The 24,816-nt window shown below is 33.6% G+C and overlaps 1 protein-coding gene and 1 pseudogene across 3 annotated transcripts in view; both read left to right on the forward strand.

The window, feature by feature from the left end:
- LOC309653071 (TLR adapter interacting with SLC15A4 on the lysosome-like) overlaps nt 1-12,373 on the forward strand; it is a 102,820-nt pseudogene extending 90,447 nt beyond the window's left edge. The window contains exons 2-3 of the transcript XR_014268767.1: nt 5,553-5,592; nt 12,132-12,373. The product of XR_014268767.1 is annotated as a TLR adapter interacting with SLC15A4 on the lysosome-like (transcript). The remainder of the gene's footprint in view (nt 1-5,552; nt 5,593-12,131) is intronic.
- Nucleotides 5,136-23,694, forward strand: LOC309653102 (sodium/hydrogen exchanger 2-like). Of its 2 annotated transcripts, XM_082447475.1 has the most exons (4): nt 5,136-12,218; nt 14,848-14,918; nt 18,113-18,244; nt 21,649-23,694. In XM_082447475.1, the coding sequence occupies exons 1-4, from the start codon at nt 12,135-12,137 to the stop codon at nt 21,809-21,811; spliced, it is 450 nt and encodes a 149-aa protein (XP_082303601.1). In that variant the 5' UTR covers nt 5,136-12,134; the 3' UTR covers nt 21,812-23,694. The 2 variants fall into 2 exon arrangements, with proteins under 2 accessions (XP_082303601.1, XP_082303602.1); XM_082447476.1 differs by lacking the exon at nt 21,649-23,694 and having other exon boundaries at nt 18,113-18,884.
- The last annotated feature ends 1,122 nt before the right edge of the window (nt 23,695-24,816 follow it).

Below are 24,816 nucleotides of genomic sequence, written 5' to 3' on the forward strand. Positions count from 1 at the left end.
CCTGAGGTGCGCTGTGCATTCTCCCAGGGAAGTTGTCCCTGGATCACTGGACCCTTGCAGTGGCGGGCTGCACAGGCTCCCGGGAAGGAAGGTGTGGAGAGTGACCTGTGCTTGCATACAGGCTTCTTGGTGGCGGCAGCAGCAGCCTTAGCGTTTCATGCCCGTCTCTGGGGTCCTCGCTGACAGATGCGGCTCGCGCCCGTCTCTGGAGCTCGTCTAGGCAGCACTCTTAATCCCCTCTCCTCGCCCACCAGGAAACAAAGAGGCAAGAAAAAGTCTCTTGCCTGTTCGGCAGCTCCAGACCTTTTCCAGGACTACCTCCTGGCTAGCTGTGGTGTGCTAACCCCTTCAGGCTGCGTTCAGGCTGCCAACCCCAGTCCTCTCCCTGCAATCTGACTGAAGCCCGAGCCTCAGCTCCCATCCCCGCCTGCCCCGGCGGGTGAGCAGACAAGCCTCTCGGGCTGGTGAGTGCTGGTCGGCACCGCTCCTCTGTGCGGCAATCTCTCTGCTTTGCCCTCCACACCCCTGTTGCTGAGCTCTCCTCCGTGGCTCCAAAGCTTCCCCCCTCTGCCACCCGCAGTCTCCGCCCGTGAAGGGGCTTCCTAGTGTGTGGAAACCTTTCCTCCTTCTCAGCTCCCTCCCACTGGTGCAGGTCCCGTCCCTATTCTTTTGTCTCTGTTATTTCTTTTTTCTTTTGCCCTAAGTTTCTTGCCTTTTGGGAGGTCTGACGTCTTCTGCCGGCGTTCAGTGGGTGTTCTATTGGAGCAGTTCCACGTGTAGATGTATTTCTGATGTATGTGTGGGGAGGAAGGTGATCTCCGCGTCTTACTCTTCCGCCATCTTCTCCTCTCCTATATCTCACTTAAGGCTTTTGATGCCCAATTATTTTTAGATTTTTTTAAATGAATTTTTATTGGAATATAGTAGTGTTACAATGTTGTGTTAGTTTCTGCTGTACAGCAAAGTGAATGAGCTATATGTATACATATATCCCCTCATTTTTGGATTTCTTTCCCATTTAGGTCACCACAGAACACTGAGTAGAGTTCCCTGTGTTATACAGTAGATTCTCATTAGTTATCTATTTCATATATAGTAGTGTATATATGTCAATCCCAATCTCCCAATTCATCCCACCCCCCTTATCCCCCTTGGTATCCATAAGTTTTTTCTGTATGTCTGAGTCTCTATCTCTGCTTTGCAAATAGATCACCTATACCATTCTTCTAGATTCCACATATATGCATTAATATATGCTATTTGTTTTTCTCTTTCTGACTTACTTTGTTCTGTATGACAGAGAGTCTCTGCAAATGACACACTTTTGTTCCTTTTTATGGCTGAGCTATTGCTATTCCATTATAAATATGTACCACATCTTCTTTATCCATTCATCTGTTGATGGGCATTTAGGTTGCTTCCATGTCATGGCTATTGCAAATAGTGTTGCAATGAACATTGGGGTGCATGTATATTTTTGAACTATGGTTTTCTCAGGATATATGCCCAGGAGTGGGATTGCTGGATAGTATGGTAACTCTATTTTTAGTTTATTAAAGAACCTCCATACTCTTCTCCACAGTGGCCGTATCAATTTACATTCCCACCAACAGTGTAAGAGGGTTCCCTTATCTCCACACCCTCTCCAGCATTTATTGTTTGTAGATTTTTTGATGATGGCCATTGTGATTGGTGTGAGGGTAATACTGCATTGCAGTTTTGATTTGCATTTCTCTAGTAATTAGTGATGTTGAGCATCTTTTCATGTGTTTGTTGTCCATCTGTATGTCTTCTTTGGAGAAATGTCTATTTAAGTCTTCTGCCCATTTTAGGATTGGGTTGTTTGTTTTTTTGATATTGAGCTGCATAAGCTGCTTGTAAATTTTGGAGATTAATCCTTTGACAGTTGCTTCATTGGCAAATATTTTGTCTTATAGTATTCTGCATACAGGTCTTTTGACTCCTTGTGCACAACTGAGGAGTGTGCACTTGCTCCAATAATATCCCCCTCTACTGCCTCTAGCAGCAACATTCATTGGTTTAGAGATTATCATACTAAGTTTAGTAAGTCATAAAGAGAAAAACAAATGCCATATGATATCATTTATATGTATCATCTAAAATATGATACAAATGATCTTATTTACAAAATATGCTCATGGACATAGAAAACAAACTTATGGTTACCAAAGGGGAAAAGGGATAGGGGAGGGATTGGGATTAGCAGATACAAACTACTATATATAAAATAGATAAACAAGAAGGTCCTACTGTATAGTACAGGGAACTATATTCAATATCCTGTAATAAACCATAATGGAAAAGGATATGAAAAACAATATATATATATATATATATATATATATATATATATATATATATACATACATATAACTGAATCACTTTGCTGTATACCAGAAACTAACACAACACTGTAAATCAACTATACTTCAATTGAAAAAAAGAAGAGTAGTAATATGTTAAGACCTAGCAAGAGCAAATGTTAAAGACGAATGCCAGGATTTCTATAGATTTGTATGTATAGTTTCGTATGAAAATTCATGAGATGAAACAAATCCTCTTTCCAATACCATTTGATTTCTAAATTATAATGTGTAGATAACCACTACATCTGGTATGAGAAAAAGAAAAAGATCCTTATCATAAAATAGTCAATGAGGTATCTGTACCTCTTTTAAGTCTGGCATCATAATTTATCTTAATTTTGTGCCTAGATATACAGAGGAAAGATGAGCTGAATACAGACCATATGAGGCTAGGAATTTTTTCCCTTTGGATTTTAGTCATATTAAATGATATATTTATTTGCAATTCTGTTAAGTTAGAAGATTTCTGTAGAATATTATCATTCTTTTGGTTTGGGGACCCACTTAGGATGAATAATAAACAAAACTGAAAAGTCAGCATTCTGGCAATATGTCAATATTGCTGAAGCAATACACCTAAGCCAGCCAAAATGCAGTTTGACTCAAAGTATTCTGGATGAATTTCCATTTAGCCAAATGGTAATTTGGCCTCAAATGAATATCCTGTCACTAGATTTGAGTTCTGGTAATTTTAATACAGCATAAGAATGATTAGAAATTTGATTATATATGTTTAGGCAGTATTGGAACAACTTAAATGTTCAACAGTGGGGAAGTAGTTATTATTAGAAAAATAATAATATAAAGTCATGTGTGGCTTTGGAAGGTTTTGTTCCAAAGTGTTAGCAATAATTTTCTCTCTGGATGGGTGGGATTATGGGTGCTATATGCTTCCTTTGCATATTTGTATTTTTCTCTAAAACCTTTCTTTGCTTTTGTAGTAATAAGAAAGAAAATTAAAAGGTAAAGAAACTTAGTTTTTAAAAGAAAATTAAAAGATCTAAAATTTTCAGTGGATTTAGCTCTCAATTATTTTAATCATACTGCTCTAATAGTTTGACTAAGTTTTCGTTTTCTGGCACTGTGTAAAATATTTAAATTGAATTAAATTGTTTTTAAAAACAGAAATATGGACGAAAATTCTTAGTCATATACAGAGGCTGCCAGACTACTCCCACGGCTCTCCAAATTGCCATATATATATTTTTTCCAAACAAATCAATTTTGGCTAACTTGTCTGTTAGCCAACTTATTTCAGCTCAAATTTTGTGTAAGAATCCCCACTTTCAGCCCATCTGTCAAGTAACCTTGCATTCTCTTTCTGGTCTTGAAGTAAATTATCTGATAAACTAATTCACAATAAGATGTTTGAAACATAATCACTGTGAGTAAGATCTATGGGACAAAGGTTTAACTGGTGCCCTTCAAATAGTACTAGTACATGAGCAAGCACTTCTCTTGTGGTTAAGGCTCGTTTTTGAGACTACAGAAAAATGTGAGGAGTAAAAAGCTTTGGCTGAGGCTTGAGTCTCAGAACTCTAGACTCTGGGTGACAGGAGGAAAAAAAAACTTTTTTCAAAGCCTTGAAGAACATGGAATCCTGGCTCATCAAAGATGAAAACCAACACAGGTCACATTACTTAACTTTTAGTTCACCAGCTTGGGTCACCTCACTAGTATTTATAAGACTGAAGAGAAAGTTATATTCTGTTTGTAGAGACTATTTTTTCAGAATGCCCCAGATTAGTCCACATGGGCCTAAGGAAGGGAATTGCACTGCTTTCATCCTAAAAAACAGAAAAATCAAAGGAAAAACCAAAGCACAACCAAAATAAAATGTAACTATTTAAAGAAATCTCTCTGAGGAAATAAACCTTTAAATAGTTTAGTTAGTTTAGGCTTTTAAACTATTCATCACAATTCCTTAGAATTCCAATCTAGTTTATCACTAATTTATTATAACACGTTTGTAGCATTTTCCTTCTGTTGATTACTCAAGTATTCTACTTATTGGAAAATTTAGGAGTTCTTGTGCTGACTTTCTTCCTGAACAAATGTCGTGTGAATACAGTCACCAGAAAGGACCAATTTATTATAGCCTTTGGAGGGCTGAGGGGAGCAATCTGTTTCTCCCTTGTTTTTCTGCTCCCAGAGTTTTCCAGAAAGAAGCTCTTCATTACAGCAACCACAGTCGTTATCCTCTTTACCGTTATTGTTCAGGTAAACAAAACAAAGTAGTGCAATTTGAAACCTTCCACTTAGATGGATATGAATGGGCCAACATTCTCTTTCAGGAACTTGAAATGAGTGTGTATTTAGGAGAGACAATTATAGCATGTGAAATAGTCTCTACCATAACTCAAACAGAACATTTGCAAAACTTGAGATGGGATTTATTTTTAAATCAATAGGGGGATGGAAGAATTGACATTTATTCAAGTGGTTGACACCAATAGCTTTACAACAAAGACTGCAATTTAACTACTTAAAAAGGTAAGGTTGAGGTTGAGAACAGAAGAGGAAATAAATAAAATGCTTTAGGAGTTTCATTCTAAGGCAGCTTTTCTCTTGAATTATCTCTTTATCCTCTGCATATCACCATTTCACTTCAGTTTTATAAAGCTGGGCAAAAGAATATTGAAAAAATGTCTAAAAACCTATTCAGCAACTTAATGAGATAGTATTTCAAATTTTGGCTAAAATGTTTTAACGAGCATAATGATGGTGGATATTTGTGTGTGTGTGTGTGTGTGTGTGTGTGTGTGTGTGTGTGGTGGAATAAGACAAGTCAGAAGATTTGAATCTGGCAGGCTTCCCTTAAACAAAATAATTGTTTCTCTAGAATGGGTGAGATCATTCCTTAGGCTTTGAATTTTTTGTTTTGTTTTATTTTGTTTGTAAATGACTGATTAATGTTGAACATTAATTTTCTTCTCATTTAAAACTTAATGAATTGTATTAAACCAGTCCCAAATCAAATTGTGTTTTTATCTAAGCACTAACTGATTTTCACTTTAATATGTGTCATGTAGCGCAATGTTACTTCAAAATGCAAAGTCATTTTAAAGAATTAACTTTCAATTCCTATATCTTTTAGAATTCTTAATGTCTCTGATAAATTATCAGTAACACTCATGTTCTCCTTTAATTTTGCATTTCTTCCAGGTGTTCAAATGCATCTTACTCCTAGAGACTTCATCATTTGGTATTTACATTTTCCCATTGATTAATACTGTAATCCATTTAAGACCATGATTGGGGAGTTTAGGTGTTTTGGGGAGGTATTGTTGGATGATTTCAATTGTAGACAGATTGTAAAATAATGTCTCATGTCATTCTAACACCATCTAGTGGTTAAACTATTTTCAGAAATTTAAATTTTGTTTAAGAATTAAGACCCATTGGGAGAAAAAAAAAAAACCCAAAGTACAATGTTATATTTTACTTATTGGAGATTGATAAAATTGCCATGATGTGCTTCAAGCAAATGAGTGCCTGGTCCACCATCAGTAGAACATATCTTTCAAATTTTTTCTGTGATACACTGGACATGCTCTGTAGTGATCCGGCCATTTTTACCCCTTTATTCTTCTTGAGGGGAAAAGAGGACTAGAGTTAAAATCAGAAGACCTGGGTGCTATTCACAACGTTATTCCAGGTGAGCTTTCTATCTTGGACATTTTATTGATTACTCAGTATCTTTGTTTTTGTAGAAAGAGGATACAGGACCTATCTTTCAGGGCTGTTTTGTTATAAAGATCAAATAGTAATATAAGTTTAAAAGCATTTTGTGTTTATAAGGTATTATTTTTATTGTTACTATGACTGAGCACACTCAAGAAATTTATCTTCACATGCTGCGTCAGCTTGTCAGTTTCACTTAACTACAATTTGGATTCTGCCCTCACTGTTCCACCAAAATTATTCTTGCCAAAAGGTCTCTGCTGGCGTCCTTAGTGCCAAGTTAGGACACATTCTTTTGCCCTAACATTATGAAACTTGTCAGCACAGTTTTATACAGTGGGCTACTTCTTTCTTGAAATACTTTTTTTTTTTTTTTGCTTTTTTTGACATCATACCCTGCTAGTGTTTCTGTCTTTCTGGTCATTTCATAGACATCTTTGCAGGCTGATCCTTTTCTATTGGGTCTCTAAATGTAAGGGTTCTCCAGTATTAGGTCCTGAATATTCTGTTCTCCCTATACTTTTTTATTAGGTGTTTATATTCATTTTCATGGCTTCAAATGCAGTATAAATTCTGATGACTTCTGTTTACCTGTAGTCCAGCTATCTACTCTGAGATCTAGATGTTTACATTCAACTGTTACTTCATACTTCCACTTGGATGTCTCACAAGAATATCACAGCTGTTAACAGAAAAAAAAAAAAGCACAACCTAAAAGTTGTGAGTTATGTTTTATTTGGGCACCTTACTGAGGACTATAGCCTGGGAACAGCCTCTCAGATAGCTCTGAGGAACTATTTCAAAGAGGTAAGAGAGAGGCCAAGATATATAGGAGTTATTGCTGAAAAAAAATGTAGTCAAACATCAAAACATTACGGCTAATCACAAAAAGCAGACATCTCAAGTTAATGATTTTAGTGCTTTTCTATGTATGAGAAGATGCAAGGGTCTGAGCTCATTGAAATTATTCCTTAGATATGCATCTTAACTTTCTAGGGCCACTGTCCTGTTTTTCTCCATCCTGAATTCCCCTCAGGGCATACCTTTGGGGGTAGCTGCAGTGGCTGATGGCTTGATGGCAGGCAACATTCATTGTCTATGGGAATGGCAGGCAACATTTGTTTTCATCCACACAGGCAATATATCTACAAAGGATAAATCTGATTCTCATCTGTTTTGCTTCTGTCTTAGTAAATGGCTCTGATATCCATCCATTTACTAAGGCTAGAAATGTAGAATACATCTTTGATTATTTCCTTTTACTTATCCTTCACGTCAAACCCTGTGGTTTCTAACTCCAAAATAGATCTTCAGTATATGTATTTGACTTTTAAAAAGTTTCTAGATATACAAAATTGTATTAATAAATATTTTGATTTATGACACACTAGAATCATTGGCCCATACATGGCATTTATTTATTAATTCACTCATTCTTTCAATCTTTCATTTAATACTTCTAACAGTTGTGAGCCCAGCACTAAATTTGAGAAAGTTAACAATAACCCGTGCAATGCATCCCTATCCTGTTTTCTTTCATCTCTCACTCTCTCATAGGTAACTGATATACTGAATGAATCATTTACCAATCTCTTGTCTTTTAAAAAATAGTTTTTGAAATCACATATTACACACATAGACACACACATAAACAATATATTGATCAGTTTAAATTGTTTTCTAACTTTATGAAAGTGTGTATGTGGGGGAGTGTGTATGTGTATGTATTGCATGTAGCCTTCTGGAATTTTTTCATCTATTAACATTTTATTACTAATACTTATTCACATAGTTGTGAGTAGTTGTAGCTCATTCATTTTCAGTGTTCTACAATACTGCATTTTATGATTATACACCAATTTATTTATTCATTGTCCTTTCAATTGATATTTTTTTTCTTTTTTGCTTTTACAAATGGTGTTGTCAAAAATATTCTTGTATCTGTCTCCTTGCAGAATCTCTATGCTATTCTCCATTACTATTGCCATCATCTTAGTCCAAGCTACTATCATCTGTTTCCTGAACTGCCTTAAAATTTTCCATTTTCCTTTCCCCTTTCAATCTGTTATCCCCACAGAATCAAAAGCAATATTTTTAAAACACAAATTTTATTACTTTCCAAAATTCTTCTATTGGTTCTTTTTGAACTTTTAATAAATTCCAAAACACTTAACATGACTATAAGCTGTGACAAATATTGCTCATGTCTACCTTTGAAGCCTCACATTTTTGGGCCATTCTCCCTCTTGATCACTGTGTTTTAAAAGCCTCTTTAACTGCTTCAAACTTGACAAACTTTTTCTCAACTTGGGGTTTTCCAAAATGTCATTCCTTCTCCCTAAAACACTATCTCATAAGTTCCTTGCATATCTGTCTTCCTTTTATCCTTTAATCCTCAGCTATATACAACCTCCTCAGAGAAGCCTTCCCAGACCTTCTATGTAAGTGCGTTTGATTTTATTTCTGGGAGAGCCGAAACTGTAATTAAACTATGTCTTGTTTTGATGGTGTGGGGCTTAGTATAAGCATCTCCATTTTGGGCCGATTGTTTTGAACACTTTCATAGAATGTATCACTATATGTATGTATGTATGTATGTATGTATCTATCTACCTATCTAACAATCTTTTAGTTATTTTCTTCTCCACTTGGGTGATGTCTGTCTCCTCTACTAGGCTGAGTTCCATGAATGCAGGAAACATATATGATTTATTCTCCACTATATACTCAGAGTCTACTAGTGTGGGCTCCAATGAAATGTGCAATAAATATCTGTGAAATAAGGAAATAAATGAATAAATAGTAAATAAAAGTTAATTTGGAGTATGAATATAAATTATGAACATATACAGTAGACCTTTGAACTTGAGACCATTTTTTTTTAAAACATGATTTTTATTGATTTACTCAAGACTTCATTTAACCAGCTATGCTACAGAGATTCAAAATGTGGAATAAAATTTTGTCTCTCACCTATATTTTACATCTTCAAAAGACCAGAATATAATAGTACAAAATACATAAAATGGGTTATAGGAGGAGATGTCAGGATCAGGTTGGTTTGACATCTTTATTTTAAAAGCATTAATTTTGATCTATCCATGGTAGACTGAATGGAATGAATTAAATTAAGTGAAGATGGAGAGTTGCATGGATGGATTTAAAAATGCAAATATGGAGTCAGCCTTTCAAAATGCCAGGTCATTAGACAGACCTGCTCACACTGGGAAGCTTTTTGCCTGTGATAAACACTGTTAAAGGATGTAGTTCTATCCCCTGAAAGCATTGTATGATGATTTTTCAAATGTCAGAATGAATTTAGTGGATTCGTACAACTCAAATGTCATCTAAAAAGCGGGAATTACACAAAATTACTTATGAAAACCATGTGAATAGGATGATCCCCTGACTTTGGGCAATTCAGATGCTTTTGCAAAAGATTACAGCGTTCCAAATTGTAAAGGAAGCTTTTGGTGTGACATGCTCATTTGGTGTGTTAAAGAAACCAGGGCCAAAGTAAGGCATTTTTGTCATTTAACACTGCTGAAGAGCTGATGAAGAGCTAGGACACCTTGAGTTTCTTTTAAGTTTCAACCTTAACATTAATGGGAATTATTACTTGCTTCTTTCCACATCTCTGAAATAAGGTGAAAATAGAAACCTTATGGGGATGCATTTTCAAAGTGTTTTGAAAATGACTAAGTAGTGTGGAAGTTCATTGAAAGCAATAGATTTTTTTGTTTATTTGCAGCCAGTTTTTTCCATATTCCACCTCATGTTTTATACTTCAGTTGATAGCTTTCTTTCTTAAAGTCCTTGTTCCCACATGTAAATGTTAGAGCAAATCTCAACTTCTCTTACTTTTCATTCAACCATACTTTTGTTTAAAAAGACAAAACAAAACTAAAAAAAGAGAACTCTGCAAAGAGCAACTTGTTTTTTAGTAGTCATCCATGGAAGCCCCTTCAACTTTCCAACATAACTGCATCTACTCCTAGCCTTTTCTTTCTTCTTATTACAGAGCTGGGGTCTCCTATCTCAAGCTATGCTCTGTAATCTATTCCTTTCTTGTCTTGCATTTTCAATCATTTATTTTGTCTCATGTATATTCACACTCTTCTTCTCAACTAGATCCTTCCCATCAACTTTAAACAGGCTCAAGTCACTCCTATTTAAAACACAACACAACTACACTAAACTAAAGTAATTCTCTCTTTTGACCTCATAAATCGTTGTTGCTCCCATCTCTTTTATTAAGGTTACTAATGGCATTTGCAATCCTCATTTCACTTGAGCTTTCACAGGAATTCCACATGAGTCAAACTCCCACCTTCTTGAAATATTGTCTTTTTTGTGCTTTGTGACAACTCACTTTCTGATTTTCCTCTTACCTCTCTGGTTCCTCTTTCTCTGTCTCTTTTGCAAGCTTATTCTCATTGTTATATCACTAAATATCAGAGTTCCTCAAAGATTCCTGTAGAGCCTTTCCTCTTCTCACTCTTTACTCTTTCCCTAATGATTTCATCCATACCCACATAACGGCTTCATTTACTGACTGTATACATATGACTTATGAATTTATATCTCCAACCTAAATATCTGAGTTCTAGAACATACTGTTTTCTTGACACCCTCACTTGGCTATCTCACAGGGATCTTAAGTTTTGTATGTTTAAAATTGAACTTTTGATTTTCCCTGCCAATCTGGTTCCTACCTTTAGTCTTCCTAACTTAGATTAGTGTTACCATCCTCTACTCCTTTTGCTCAAGCATGGAATCTTAGTGTCATCTTTTCTGTCATACTGTCCTTTTTTATGTCTATTTGGTCACTAAGTCAGTTTCTTTGTATCCGCTCTGCCATCATCTTTGTCTAAGCTATCACCATCTCTAACATGGAATACAAAAAACAGTCTCCTAAACAGTCTCCTCATATCCATTATGGCTCATTTTCAACACTTTTTCCACACTGAAGCTAGTTATCTTTTTAAAGCACAAATCTGGTCAAGCCATTTCAATTTTCAATTAGTCTTAGAATTTTTAAAAAATGGCTAAGACAGCCTGGAAAGCTTTGCATTGTCTAACCCCAGCCTCTCTTTCTAGTCTTAATAATAATATGATCTCCCTTGTACTCTACATCCCAACTACACAAGGTTTTCATTTTCTCTAATATGCCATGCCAAGGGGCGTTATCAGTGCTATTATTCTCTCAGCCAGGAATGGTTCTTTCCCCTTCATATAGCTAAAGTCTGCTCATCCTTCAGGTTTTAGCTTAGGAAAAACTTATCCTTCAATTTAAACTGTGTTACTCTGTCATAAACCAGCTTCATTTACTTCAGAACACTTATCTCAAGTTGTAGTTGTTCATTCATTAATGCAATTATTAAACTAATGGCTCTCTCCCTGAGACATACTACACTGTAGCCTCCATAAGGCTGTGGGCCCTTTTGACTTTACTTTCCCATTGTAACTCCAGTGCCTAATATAGAATTTGGCAATAATACATGTTCAATAAATATTGTGGCACAACTCGATGAATAGTTATTAATATAGAATGTTTGCTTCTTTTATTATCCCTCTTAAGAAAAATTTAAAGTAACATGTGGAGAAGACTGTAATCCCATATATAATGGATGATGAATAATAAAGACTAAATGATATACCTGAGGTATTTGGCAATAATTGAAATGAAAATCTCTTGCAGCACTTTGGCTCTGTGATTTGACTACTTCTTTCTGTTTTTGAAATATAGTGGTAGATTTTTTTTAGGATTTATTAAATGACCTACATATTTGTAAACAATACATATATATATTCCCCATTGATCTTTGTGAGAGAAAACCACAGCACATCTCTCTGGTGTTAGACCAATGGTCCCTCTGAATTTTAAGAGAATATTCTAAATTCCTATCATGGCCAGATTAAGAGATATGTGCATATGCACCCACACATAGACACACAGACACGCAGACAGACAGACACACACAGACACACACACCAGGGAAATATTCAAGCACTAATTTTATATGAAAGAAATTCAGCTTTCTGTTTTTCATTTTGTAGGGGATGGCCATTCATCCTCTTGTTGACTTATTAGATGTGACTAGAAGAGAGACCTCTCCAACTGTGAGTGAACAAATTCTCATTTGGGTAAGATGTCTATATATCATGTAGCTCATTTTGTTGACTGGAACTAACCCATTAGGTCCTTACATATTAAGTCTTCTTATACTTGAATTTCTCTAATAAAAGGAGACGTGATTTTATGAATTCTAAACAGGTATTTGTTATATTGTGACAATCTGTAATTTGAAAATCAATAAGTCAGTTCTTCTGGTAAGAGGTAAGAACAATGGAAGTCTGAATTCTAGCATTTGCTCTGTTACTATCCAGCTTCCCTCATTATCTTAGAAAAGTCTTTTAACTTTTTTGTGACCTTGGTTTCCTAATCAGTAAATTTAAATGGCTGTTTAAATGATCTCTGAAATCCTATCCAGGTTGAATAATCTATGAATTATGAATTATTTTACTCCAAATTATAACAGTTTTTGGTTTGTTTAACATATTAATTCTTAATATTAGACTAAATTATCCAGTAACTTAGTTAATTCTCTATTTGATATCATAAAGCAATTGCTTATAAGCTGACCTGTGTAATCCTTATGTAGTTGGAAAATTTTTCTTGGGGTATTTTAGTCTTTGGTGGAGATTCTTTTTGTACCATCAAGGATTGTGAAAGTTAAAAATTTCCATATTCAAATTTCAAAATATACTCTTTGAAATAGGGTTTCAAAATTACACAGAGTTTAGAAGAAAATGACTCATTTCTACATTAGAAGTAAGGAGCAGTTCAGAGAAATTTAAAGATGTGAAATCTATATCACTTGGTTTTATCTTCTTATAGAAATAAAATTTGAATTGTTGCTTATCCCAAGTGGGCTTTTATAAAATATAACAACAGTAGTATTGAAATATAGAGAATGTTAAGAATGATTTCAAGATACCCTTAGATTTATTAATGTGGAAAAAAACTCTGGGAATTTTAGTCAAAGAGAAGAGCTAGCTTGTCTACCTTGCTTCTAACTTCAATGTGGCAGAGTTCATAATTTTCTGAGATACGTTTTCAGCACATGTAATGGCTTTCTACACATAAACACTTAAGTTTTATTTATAACTATGTGCCTAAGAATGTGTACAGATAAGCATGTCTAATTCAACTTTTTATGTTCTTTTCTTCAAATTTTAATACTTGATTGCCCATTTTGTAGAAAAAACATATGTTGGGATTTTTATTATAATGGAATTACATTTTTTAGGCTATTTGGGGGGGAAATCATATTTTTTACTGTATTATTTCTACCATATGGATGACTTTTAATGACTGTATAATATATATTACATTGATAAGACATAATTTAATTTATTTAACCAATTTATAGGACGGAGTCAAACTTTATTTTCTTTTTTCCAACTTTTTATTTTAAAAAGGTCAAGCATACAGATTTCAAAGATAGTTCAATGAATATGTATATACCCTCTACCTGGATTCAATGTAACCTTTCCCATCTTTGCTTTACCACTCTCTGTCTATATATGTATATATTATTATTGTCATTTGCTGAATCATTTGAGATTAAGTTGTAGACAGCTGACTATTCACTGCTAAATATTTCAGCATGTATTAATATTTCCTAAGTAAAAGGACATTCTAGTACATAAACACAATTTTTTATCAAATTCAGAAAGTTTAAAACTGAAACAATAGTGTAATCTAATATAACTCCATATTCAAAATTTTTCCAAGTGTACCAATAATGTTTTTATAGCATTTTTCTCCTGATCTAGGATCATACATGGCATTTAGTTGTCATATCTTTTTAGTTACCTTTAATCTAAAACTATTTTTCAGCATTTTGTTGTTTTTTATGACACTGGCATTTTTGAAAAGTGCCTGAAGTTACTTTGTAGAATATCACTCAAATTGGGTTTATTATTTCCTCATAAATATATTCAGGCTATTTTTTGTGATGTTATATCAAATTAAACTTTTAATCTTAGTATTTAAAGTCCTTTGTTAACTATTTTCTCTTCCCCACCCTTGACCTACGTCTATCCAACCCTCTTTTTCTCATAAATTCCTTATATAGTTTCTTGCTTTCTCCCATACATTTTACTCACAATGTTCCCATTACATAGAATGATTTATTTTTTCCATATGGAACCCCATTTCTTCAGGGCCAGCTCACAATGCACATTTTCATATAAGCCTTCTCTAACTCCATCTTTTTCTATTTCTTTCTTAAATTTTCCTTTTCTTGTTGCATTTATACATGTACACATGCCAAGTTTGAACTGTATTATCATGCACGTGCTTTGATCCCTGTCCACTTCTTTAAGTCTTGCCTCTTCAATTTGGTTCTACATCCTTCAAGGGCAAGGGCCATGCCTTTTACTACTTTTATTTCCTTCATTTTTACCAGGCCCAGATTTTTGATAGATGAATGAATCTATCATATGATACTGATTGATATGTGCATTTTCAATTTTAAATGGAGTGTCTCCAATGCTTATACTAGAATTACTGCAAATATTCTTACATATAAATATAGATGCTCCTTTTTATGCTTACCCTGAAAAGAGCTTAAGATTAAAAACATAAGCAAGTGGGATGAAATCAATAATTTTGAAGACACTTTTGAGGGATTCTTTTATTTGGTAGTAATTGACCAAGTTCCTCATGCATACTGTATATTTAGACATATGTTTTGTTCTATTTCAGTTATTTGATCATTTGCTGGCTGGCATAGAAGACATATCAGGACACTGGGGACAATATTACTGGAAAGACAAGTGAGAATTTGCCAAAAGTATGCTTGTGTACATGTATAGAAAAGTGGAAGTGAGCCTATATCTCTTTCTGTATGTTTCTCTTGGGTATAGTTGAGATTTATTCATCCATATATTATAAAAAAGATGACAGCTAAAAAACAAAGACAAAGGTCTTTCTTTTTCTTTTTATCATGAAGGACATGACTGATTCCAAGTCCAGACCCCAAAACTAAATTGTGTGCCATAAAATTCTCAGACCTCCCTTTTTTGGGGTAGGGGATATTATGCCCAGTTCCAGAGAAAGGGATTTTACATCAGATCATGTTACTATCCTAATTAAAGTTTCTATTATCTTGTCACTTAAAAAATATCCAAACTTTTTACCTCAGTTTACAAATCTGGCTACTGTTAGCTTTCTTCCACATCTCATTCTATTCTCTCTGCCACATACTACACTGTAGCCATGTTGTCCTTCCTAACACATTAAGTTCAGCACATTTCTAACTTAAAGCCTTTATGTAATGTTCCATCTGTCTCGAATGCTCTTCTACCTGATCTTTGCATGCCTAGTACCTTCATGTCATTTAAGCCTTGGCTAAAATTTCATTTCCTCAAAGAGTTCTTCCCTTACTACTCAATCATTCTCTATTATATCAATGCACCGTAATTATCTGAATAACATATAACTCTAATATTTTAATGTCTTATCTTGTTTATTAAATAAAATTTTATTTTAATTTGAAAAACTATAATTCATATAAATCTATCATTATTCTTATTGTATGTTTCTCTCCAACTAAAATGTAAGTGGCAAAAGGGCAGAGACCTTGTCTGCACTAAGTTCTGTAACTGCAGCACTTAGAAAAGTTCCTTCCACATAGTAAGTACCCAATAAATATTTTTGAATGAATGACTAAATGAATTATAAAAGGGATATTTTTAATGTTGATATTAAATCTAGTCCTAGATTTTAAATCCAAATGTTTAAACTATTCTAAATTATGATCTATTTCTAAGTGCCCTGGTAACAACCCTTATTAAATCTGCTGCTTCAGCCTAGATTCTTTGAAGGAGCTGTGTAAAACAACAGATACGGTTTTAGCAGCAAACCCTTGGCACAAGCGGTAGGGTTGATATTTTGTCAACATCCTTTTATGCCACCATCCATGAAAGATGTTTTCTAAGGTGAAATTAGTGTCAGAGAACTAAGAGAAATTATAATAGTGGTCACCCCCAAAGCAAGTTTATTTTAAACTCTGATAAAGAATAAATTAATTTACCCTTCTTATAAATGCAAAAGATCTAACAAAAATCAGTCTTTTCCACATGTTTGATTTGGATGTTTGCTTTTGATCACAGAGAAGGGATGTAAACCATGAATGGGACTATTTATACTTATTGTCTTGTCCTTCCTGATAATTCAAACTGCCAAACAATTAAATATTTTTTACAATAAACAGTTTGAGCTAATTACTTGGCTTTCTGTTTATGTTCCATGTGGTTTTATGCAGTGACTTTTGTCTGTGGAAGAGCTACACACACAGACTTTGAAAACTTCATGAAGAACCTAGGGGCAAGACAGGAATAAAGACGCAGACCTACTAGAGAATGGACTTGAGGATATGGGGAGGGGGAAGGGTAAGCTGGGACAAAGTGAGAGAGTGGCATGGACATATATACACTACCAAATGTAAAATAGATAGCTAGTGGGAAGCAGCCGCATAGCACAGAGAGATCACCTCGGTGCTTTGTGACCACATAGAGGGGTGGGATAGGGAGGGCGGGAGGGAGGGAGACACAAGAGGGAAGAGATATGGGGATATATGTATATGTATAACCGATTCACTTTGTTATAAAGCAGAAACTAACACACCATTGTAAAACAATTATACTCCAATAAAGATGTAAAAAAAAAAAAAAAACTTCATGGTTACATAGATTTGGGTCATCTCCTTTCCTTCTTCTTCCCTTTGCTCTCACCTATTCTCACAAATATTCTCTTCCTCTAAAATAGCGTCTCTACTGAGCTCCATACATTTCTGGGTCCGATTTTTTTCATTGATAAAAATTGCTATTTAACATTCTACAGTTTTTTTGTTTTGTTTTTCTGATACTGCCACCTATTGTTTTCCTGAGCCAATTTCAGGTTGACAACTTGAGCATAGAGTCAAGTGGCCTTAGACTCCTGGAACATCAGAAAGTGCCTTTTTTAAAAAATGTAATACAGTTTATTTTTCCCTTTATAGAAGTAAAATATCATTTGTTGTTTTAAATGTTAAAAATGCAGAAAAGTAGAAAATATCGTCTTATTCTTAAGTAACAATCACTTGGTTTACTTCCCAGTCTTTTTTCCTATGCTTAATTTTTTATGATTATGCTCATACCATATATATAATTTTGCTTTTCTTTTTCACTTAGAATAGTTACACACATTTTGACAAATTGTTAAAACTCTTAATGAAAATCATTTTAAATGGTTTTAAAATATTCCCTGACATGAAGGAATTGTAGTGCACTTAATTAACCACTTTATATTGTTAGGCATTATGAGTGTTTCCAATTTTTCTGTTTTTATAGAATAAGAGTGCAGAGAAAGTGCCTTTTAATATGTAAACAATTGAAAAAGAAGTAGACCTCAGGAAAGTATTCAAGATTATGGTGCATGTTTTTTAAAATATGAACTTATTGACCATAAATTTATATTTAGCTGAACATTTTCACTCAGGTGTTGTGAAACTGTGGTTTAGCATGATTTATTTTTCATTTTGTGAGTTTACTGTGTGAGTTTAAATTCAGATTCCCTAAGCAAACATTTAACACAGTTGTTCTATTCCTTTTCCCATTCATTGAAATAAACTATATAAGCCCTCTTCCTTCAATGGCCTTCTCTGAAATATAGACCCTACTTGGCCAATATTTCTGTCTTTGGTGCAAAGGTTTTATCTTCATAGTCTGTGTTTCCCTTGGCTTGGTTGACATTAATGGGATAAACCTAAAACTTCAGTTTCCTAATAAAGACATATTTGAAATTAAGTAAAAATTTCTTATAAGTTATTTGCTTTTTACACCATAGATTATTTTTTCCATTTAAACAAAGCACATTTGGAATAGGCAGTGGGTGAACAAGTTCTGAGACCTTCTAGCTAGAGTATAAAAGTACTGAAAAAAATGGCAGTAATTTTTTAGAATTTTTATTTTATATGCTTCTTGAACAGATTGGAGTATTTCAACAGCAAGTATCTGCAGAAGATTTTGCTCAGAGAATATGACCAGCCCAAATCAAGCATTGTGCTTCTTTATGAAAAGCTTGAAAGAAAACACGCCATTGAGCTAGCAGAAGCAGGCCAGTAAATATACACACCATATAGTACATCTTTTCTGTAAGTGTGTGTGTGTGTGTGTGTGTATGTGTGCACACCCATGTGTTTGTGCATGTTTGTGTGTCTTCATTTGTTTAATGAGATATCACAAAAAAAATTACAGAATTATTTAAAGTTCCGTCCCTTTCAAGCACAGTTGTCTTTCTTTGCATCACCTCCTGGGAAAATATGAAGAAGAGCTTAGATAAAATGGAGAACATTTCTTTGAGTACCACAGGCTGCATTGTTTAGCACACAGTGGTGAACAAAGCTTAATGAAATAAACTCTGTCTATGATACTTAAATAAACTCTGTCTATTAAACTTTAGTTTCTAAAAGTTTAAAAAATTTATCTATCTTCCAAGAAGTACGTTTGTATTTTTATTTCATTTAAAGACTCATGTTACGTAAAATAATTTATCATTAGCTTTTGTTGATTAAGGACTGAACTGAGTATTAAAATGTATTTAGTTTTTTTAATTATTATTTTGCTGGGGAAAGTCAATAGACAAAAATATAATTTGGAGGTTTCCTTGATGTAGGTCTTCAGACAATTGTTAGGAGACAATTGTAGAGAGATCTTGGAAAGGGAAAATATAACAAAGGGAAAGTAATAAAGAAAGAAAAACTATCACTATAAATAATTATTTACTGTATTTGGTGTTTGAGGAGGAATTGGTGTTTTCCTGCATCATGAGATTTTGAGGCAGGGAGGTTCTTTTTATTAAATTTTTATAGAATTTTAAAAATCCTTCAAGAATAATTTGTTTTAATGGGTATGAGGTAACTGTAGTTGTGTATTTAGCCTAGGACAAAAGGATTAACTAACTTATGCTTGGACCCATCATTCTCAACTAGCAAGTGCTTGATTTGACAGGAATACATTTCACCAGCGGATAACTCATTTCTCTATTCTACATTCAGAAGTCAAGGCCTCAAAGTTTAGCCATTGTTTAATAGTAATTAGCTAGAACACTATTGCTGCCCTTAGATATATATGGTATGTGTTGACATGGAACTATATCCAGGACACATTGTTGATTAGAATAAGAAGGTTGAAAAATAGAAAGTATAGCAAGATCATTTTTTATAGAAAATATAATTTATATACCTCCATCTGTATATGTGCATAAAAATTCTAAAAATGTATACACCAAGAGTTAATTGTAATTGTCACTAAGTAATTACTTGAGTTTTGTATTATCTTTATATTTTCATATATTTTTGGTGTATGTATATATTAATTTTATAACCAGAAAAAAAAAATGTAAAGGCATCCAGGAAAGGAAATTCAAAATCAAAAGCAAAACAGAACTTAAGGTAAAAAAAAAAAAAAATCCCAAACTCCGCAGTTGAAGAATGTGAATCCTCTGGGTTCCAAACAAGTGACTAAAGTTAAGGGATGCCTTTTCAAGAATAAGTTAGCAAATAAACACTGGAATAGGATATCAAAATATAGTACAAAATAATTTTGTTTTAAAAGATTATTAATTAGAACATATTTTTTTTTATTGTTGAGTTTTTGACTTGCCTTTTTAAAGTGAACTGCACCAGATGACCTCCTGAAGTATTTTCTGCTGTAAAGTATTTCTGCTATTAGCTGGGTCTTCTGTATCAGGTAAGGGTATACTGGCTACAGAGAAGGACAGATAGATGGGTAACAATTTTATGCTGTAAATCCTTGAATAGAGTAGGCTTTGGACCTATTTAGGAATGTTAGTAATTTTTTATTAAGCCAGGTATATGTAATCAAAACAAAGTTGAGAGCTAAGTATAAATTTGATTTATTTGAGTCATATATATAGCAATTCTGATTAATTCAGGACCCTAAATGTGAATTTCATTTTATGTAAATCACACAAACTGGCTTTCATCATTGTCTGAAATGACCACAGAAATATTGACATTTCCCTTTTATGTAATAGTATAAATCTGGCATTAATATTAGGAAAAGAAGTATGCTAAATATTTAGGAATTTATAAGCCTTTATTAATGATAATATGTCAGAATTTGGATGGAGACTAAAGCTTTAATTGCATAATTATCAGAAAAATATTGTTGTAGGCTTGTATATATAGGAAAAGTCAATTCAATTATTGATAGATGGTAGCATACTTAAGAAAAATCTCAAGCCACTTCATGCCCATTAGGATGGCTATTTTAAAATAAATAAATAAATAAGTAAACAGAAAATAGCAAGTGTTGGCCAGATTGTGCTGAGATTGGAACACTTGTACCTTCCTGTTGGGGATGTAAAATGGTGCAACTGCTGTGGAAGATGATACAGTGATTCCTCAAAAAAATTAAACGTAGAATTACCATATGATCTAGCAATTCCACTTCTGGGTATTTACCCAAAAGATGTGAAGGCAGAGACTTGAACAGATGTTTGTACACCCTCGTTCATAGCAGCATTATTTACAGTAGGCAAAATGTAGAAGTGACCTAAGTGGATATTGACGAATGGATAAACAAAATGTGGTATATGCATACAATGGGATATTATTCAACCTTAAAAAGGAAAGAAATTTTAGCAATGCTACAACATGGATGAACCTCAAAGACATTGTGCTAAGTGAAATAAGCCAGTTACAAAAAGATAAATACTGTATGATTCCACTTATATGAGGTACTTAAAATAGGTAAATCCATAGACAGAAAGCAGAATGGTGGTTTCCAGGGCTAGGGGAAGGTGAGAATCAGGAGTTATAATTTAATGGGTACAGTTTCATTTGGGGAAGATGAAAAATTTCTAATGATGGATGGTGATGATGGTTGCAGAAAACTGTGAATATATTAAATGTTACTGAACTGTACCTTTAAAAATGCTTAAAATGAAAAAAGTAAAAGAAAAATCTCAAAAGCCATTTGAAATGCTAGTATGAAACAGCATAATTCTGATGCCTGGTTTCAGTCATCATACTTAAATTGATTTGCCATTTTCCTTGCATAATGATTGAATAAGTACTTTAACTTAAATTTCAACAGGTATGCAATCTATATCTTTATTAAAGCCATTTTGAGGAAGTACTATCAATACTGTATAAATACTTATTTAGTTGGATATAGAGTAAACAGAAGTATGGATTATAAAAATTTTAGTACTCAAAAAGAGAACTGTCTTTTGAAATATTTTTAGTCCAATATTGAGATAAATGGACTTAAAAGTAGAAATTCCCTGAATGTCTGACTTTGCTACCCTTAAAGTTCAGATTTCTTCTTTACAATGAGCCTTTCTACACTCCTCCCTCTCCACTCCACCTTCAATTAGTCTTTCAGACCACCTTCGTAAAGCATCTATTGATAGTTTAGCATTCATGAATTCATTTATGGAATTTGTATATTTATGTGTTGCATGCATATAATAAATTCAGGTACATTTTTTTTGCAGCCACAGTCATGGAACAGCCAAGTCAGCCCCATCCCCAACGCCTCTGGATCAAGATCTTGTGGATAATATTCAAGAATTACTGACCACAAACCTTTATAAAATCAAGGGAGTGGTAAGATCTTTTTCAGTACATACTATTTTATTTGTCACACAAATGGAATAAATCTATATTCTTTTTGTTTTATAGTTCCAAATGAAACTGGCCCCCATATATGTCACAGAAATATTAGCAGGGTAAACGAAATGACAGGTCAGTGTTTAAGTCACATTCCAACTTGTTATTCATAGGAAAGTGCTTTAACATTTTCTATTTAATTGCCAGTGCAGTGCATTACATGATGTCCAAGAGTCCTGAGAGACGATGACATTTTCTTAAGTATACTATTATTTTTTACAGTAAACCCTATTCTATTTAGCATATTACAAAAATGGGGTATTTTAGTTAGCAAATTATTTTTGGTTACTAGAGAGCTGCCAAATTCCAAATTTTAAAAAATTTAGACATGATAAAATAGACCTAATATATCTAGATTGAGAGTATGTAATATTTCTTGAATAATTCAGAAATCTGAAAATTTCTAAGCACATTAGGATCCTATCTTTTTTCCTTATTCAATGAAAGAAAATCTGGTCTACAGATCAGTATGTGCAATCTCATTTTGAAATTTAAAAGTTGGCTTTATGTTAGAAACAGCCCAATTTAAACTTGTATATTTTTAAGTCATTGCTGTTAAAACAATTTTTTGCCTGTGTGCATTTTGCAACCCTATAAAAAGAAATGTGATGGAAATGCCAGTTAACATAAGTGTCAAAAGCATTCTGTTTAGTAGTATGCTGGATAACAGAGTTACTGTGTGGTGGAGAGTCTTAGAGAATAAAGCTCAATAGACATGAAAAACACTTTGAGCTCTTGAGGAAAAAGCTGGAAAATAATTAGAACAATAAACGTCTAATAATAATAAATGAATATTACTCTTTTAACACAAGCTTGAACATGATCCAAATTATTTTCTCAAATTGGCATATCAATGTAATATCTTTGTTCCCTGGGTTTCTTATTTTTAAATACTACCTATTACATTAGAGTATGAAGTAATTATAACGTTCAATGTGTTGTAAACAAATTAGTCAATTCTTCATTAAGTCAGACTCATTTTAAATAATTGTGTATAGTTTTTTTTCCAGTTTTATTGAGGTATAATTAACATCCAGCACTGAATAAGTTTAAGGTGTACAACATAATGATTTGACATGTACATCATGAAATGATTAGTGCAATAGGTTTAATAATCCATTATCACACATAGATACTACATGAAAAAATAGAAAAAAATATTTTTTCCTTATGATGAGAACTCTTAGGATTTAGTCTCTCAGCAACTTTTATTTATAAGGTACAGCAGTATGTATGTATCATGTTGTACATTACATCCCTAGTACTTATTTATCTTATAACAGAAGTTCCTACTTTTTGACTGCCTTCATCCAATTCCCCCTCCTCCCACCTCCATCTCTGGTAACCACAAATCTGATCGTTTTTTCTATGAGTTTGTTTGTTTCTGAAGTATAATTGACTTACATCACTATGTTAGTTCCTGGTACACGACATAGTGGTTTGATAGGTGTATACATTTCAAAATAATTACCATTATGTCTAGTTACCATCTATCACCATACAAAGATATTACATAACTACTGACTATATTCCCCACACTGTATATTTCATACCTATGACATTTATTTTGTAACTGAAAGTTTGTACCTCTTAATCTCCCTCACCTATTTCTCTCGTCCCCCCATCCTCTTCCCCTCTGGAAACCACCACCTTGTTCTCTGTGTCTATGACTCTCTTTCTGTTTGGTTATGTTTGTTCATTTGTTTTGTTTTTTAGATTCCACATATAAGTGAAATCATACAGTGTTTGTCTTTCTTCATCTGTCTTATTTCTCTTAGCCTAATACCCTCTAGGTTCGTCCATGTTGCCACAAATGACAAGATTTTATTCTTTTTAATGGCTGAGCAATATTCCATTTTATATATATATATATATATTTGATTGTATATAATGCTGCAATATATATATATATATTATTGTATATAATGCTGCAATGAACATTGGTGTGCATATATTTTTGTATTAGTGCTTTTATTTTTTTTCAGATAGATACCCAGAAGTGGAATTTCTGGATCATATGGTTGTTCTATTTTTAATATTTTTTAGGAATCTCCATACTGTGTTTTATAGTGGTTGCACCAATTTACAGTCCCACCATCAGTGCTCAAGGATTTCTCCTTTTCTCCGTATCATCGCCAACACTTGTTATTTGTTGTCTTTTTGATAATAGCCATTCTGACAGGTGTGAGGTGATATGTCATTGCGGTTTTGATTTAGATTTCCCTGGTGATTAGTGATGTTGAGCATCTTTTTCATGGGCCTATTGGCCATCTGTTTGTCTTTGGAAAAATGTCTATTCAGGTCCTCTGCCCATTTTTTTAATTGGGTTGTTTGTTTTTATGATGCTGACTTGCATGAGTTCTTTGCATATTTTGGATATTAACCCCTTGTCAGATATATCATTTTGTTTGGTATAGTCCAATTTCTTTTGCTATAATCTTCTTATACTAGTAATAAAAGTGATTTACATACAGCCATTACAGTATTATGATAGTCTGTGTTTGTCTATGTGTTTACCTTTACCAGTGAAATTTATACTTTCATATGCTTTCATTTTGCTGCTTAGTGTCTCTTCATTTCAATGAAGAACTCCCTTTAGCACTTCTTGTAGGGCAGATCTGGTGGTGACAAACTCCATCAATTTTTGTTTATTTAGGAAAGGTATTTATCTCTCCTTCTGTTTTTGAAGAATAGTTTTGCCATTCACAGTATGCTTGTTTGGTCATTATTTTCCTTTTGGTACTTTGAATACGTTCTCCCACTCTCTCCTGGCCTGCAAGATTTCTGCTGAGAAAAAGTATGTATTCTTATAGTGGCCCTCCTAAATTTGTGATGAGTCACTTTTCTCGTGCCACTTTCAAAATTCTCTCTTTGACTTTTGACAATTTAATTATAATCTGTCTTATATAGGCATCTTCAGGTTTAACATGTTTTGGGGTTCATCTGAATCTGAATGTCCATTTATCTCTCAATATTTGTATATTTCAGCCATT

The sequence above is a fragment of the Balaenoptera physalus genome, assembly GCF_965194825.1.
Source record: "Balaenoptera physalus genome assembly, chromosome: X".
In the NCBI taxonomy this organism is placed as follows: Eukaryota; Metazoa; Chordata; class Mammalia; order Artiodactyla; family Balaenopteridae; genus Balaenoptera; species Balaenoptera physalus.

Excerpts from the sequence above, each read along its gene's own strand:
- LOC309653102 (XM_082447475.1), top strand. The coding sequence starts at position 12,135 with ATGGCCATTCATCCTCTTGTTGACTTATTAGATGTGACTAGAAGAGAG. Across the intron at positions 12,219-14,847 it reads GTGAACAAATTCTCATTTGG|TTATTTGATCATTTGCTGGC; the intron begins GTAAGATGTCTA and ends GTTCTATTTCAG. Across the intron at positions 18,245-21,648 it reads GAGCTAGCAGAAGCAGGCCA|CCACAGTCATGGAACAGCCA; the intron begins GTAAATATACAC and ends TTTTTTTTGCAG.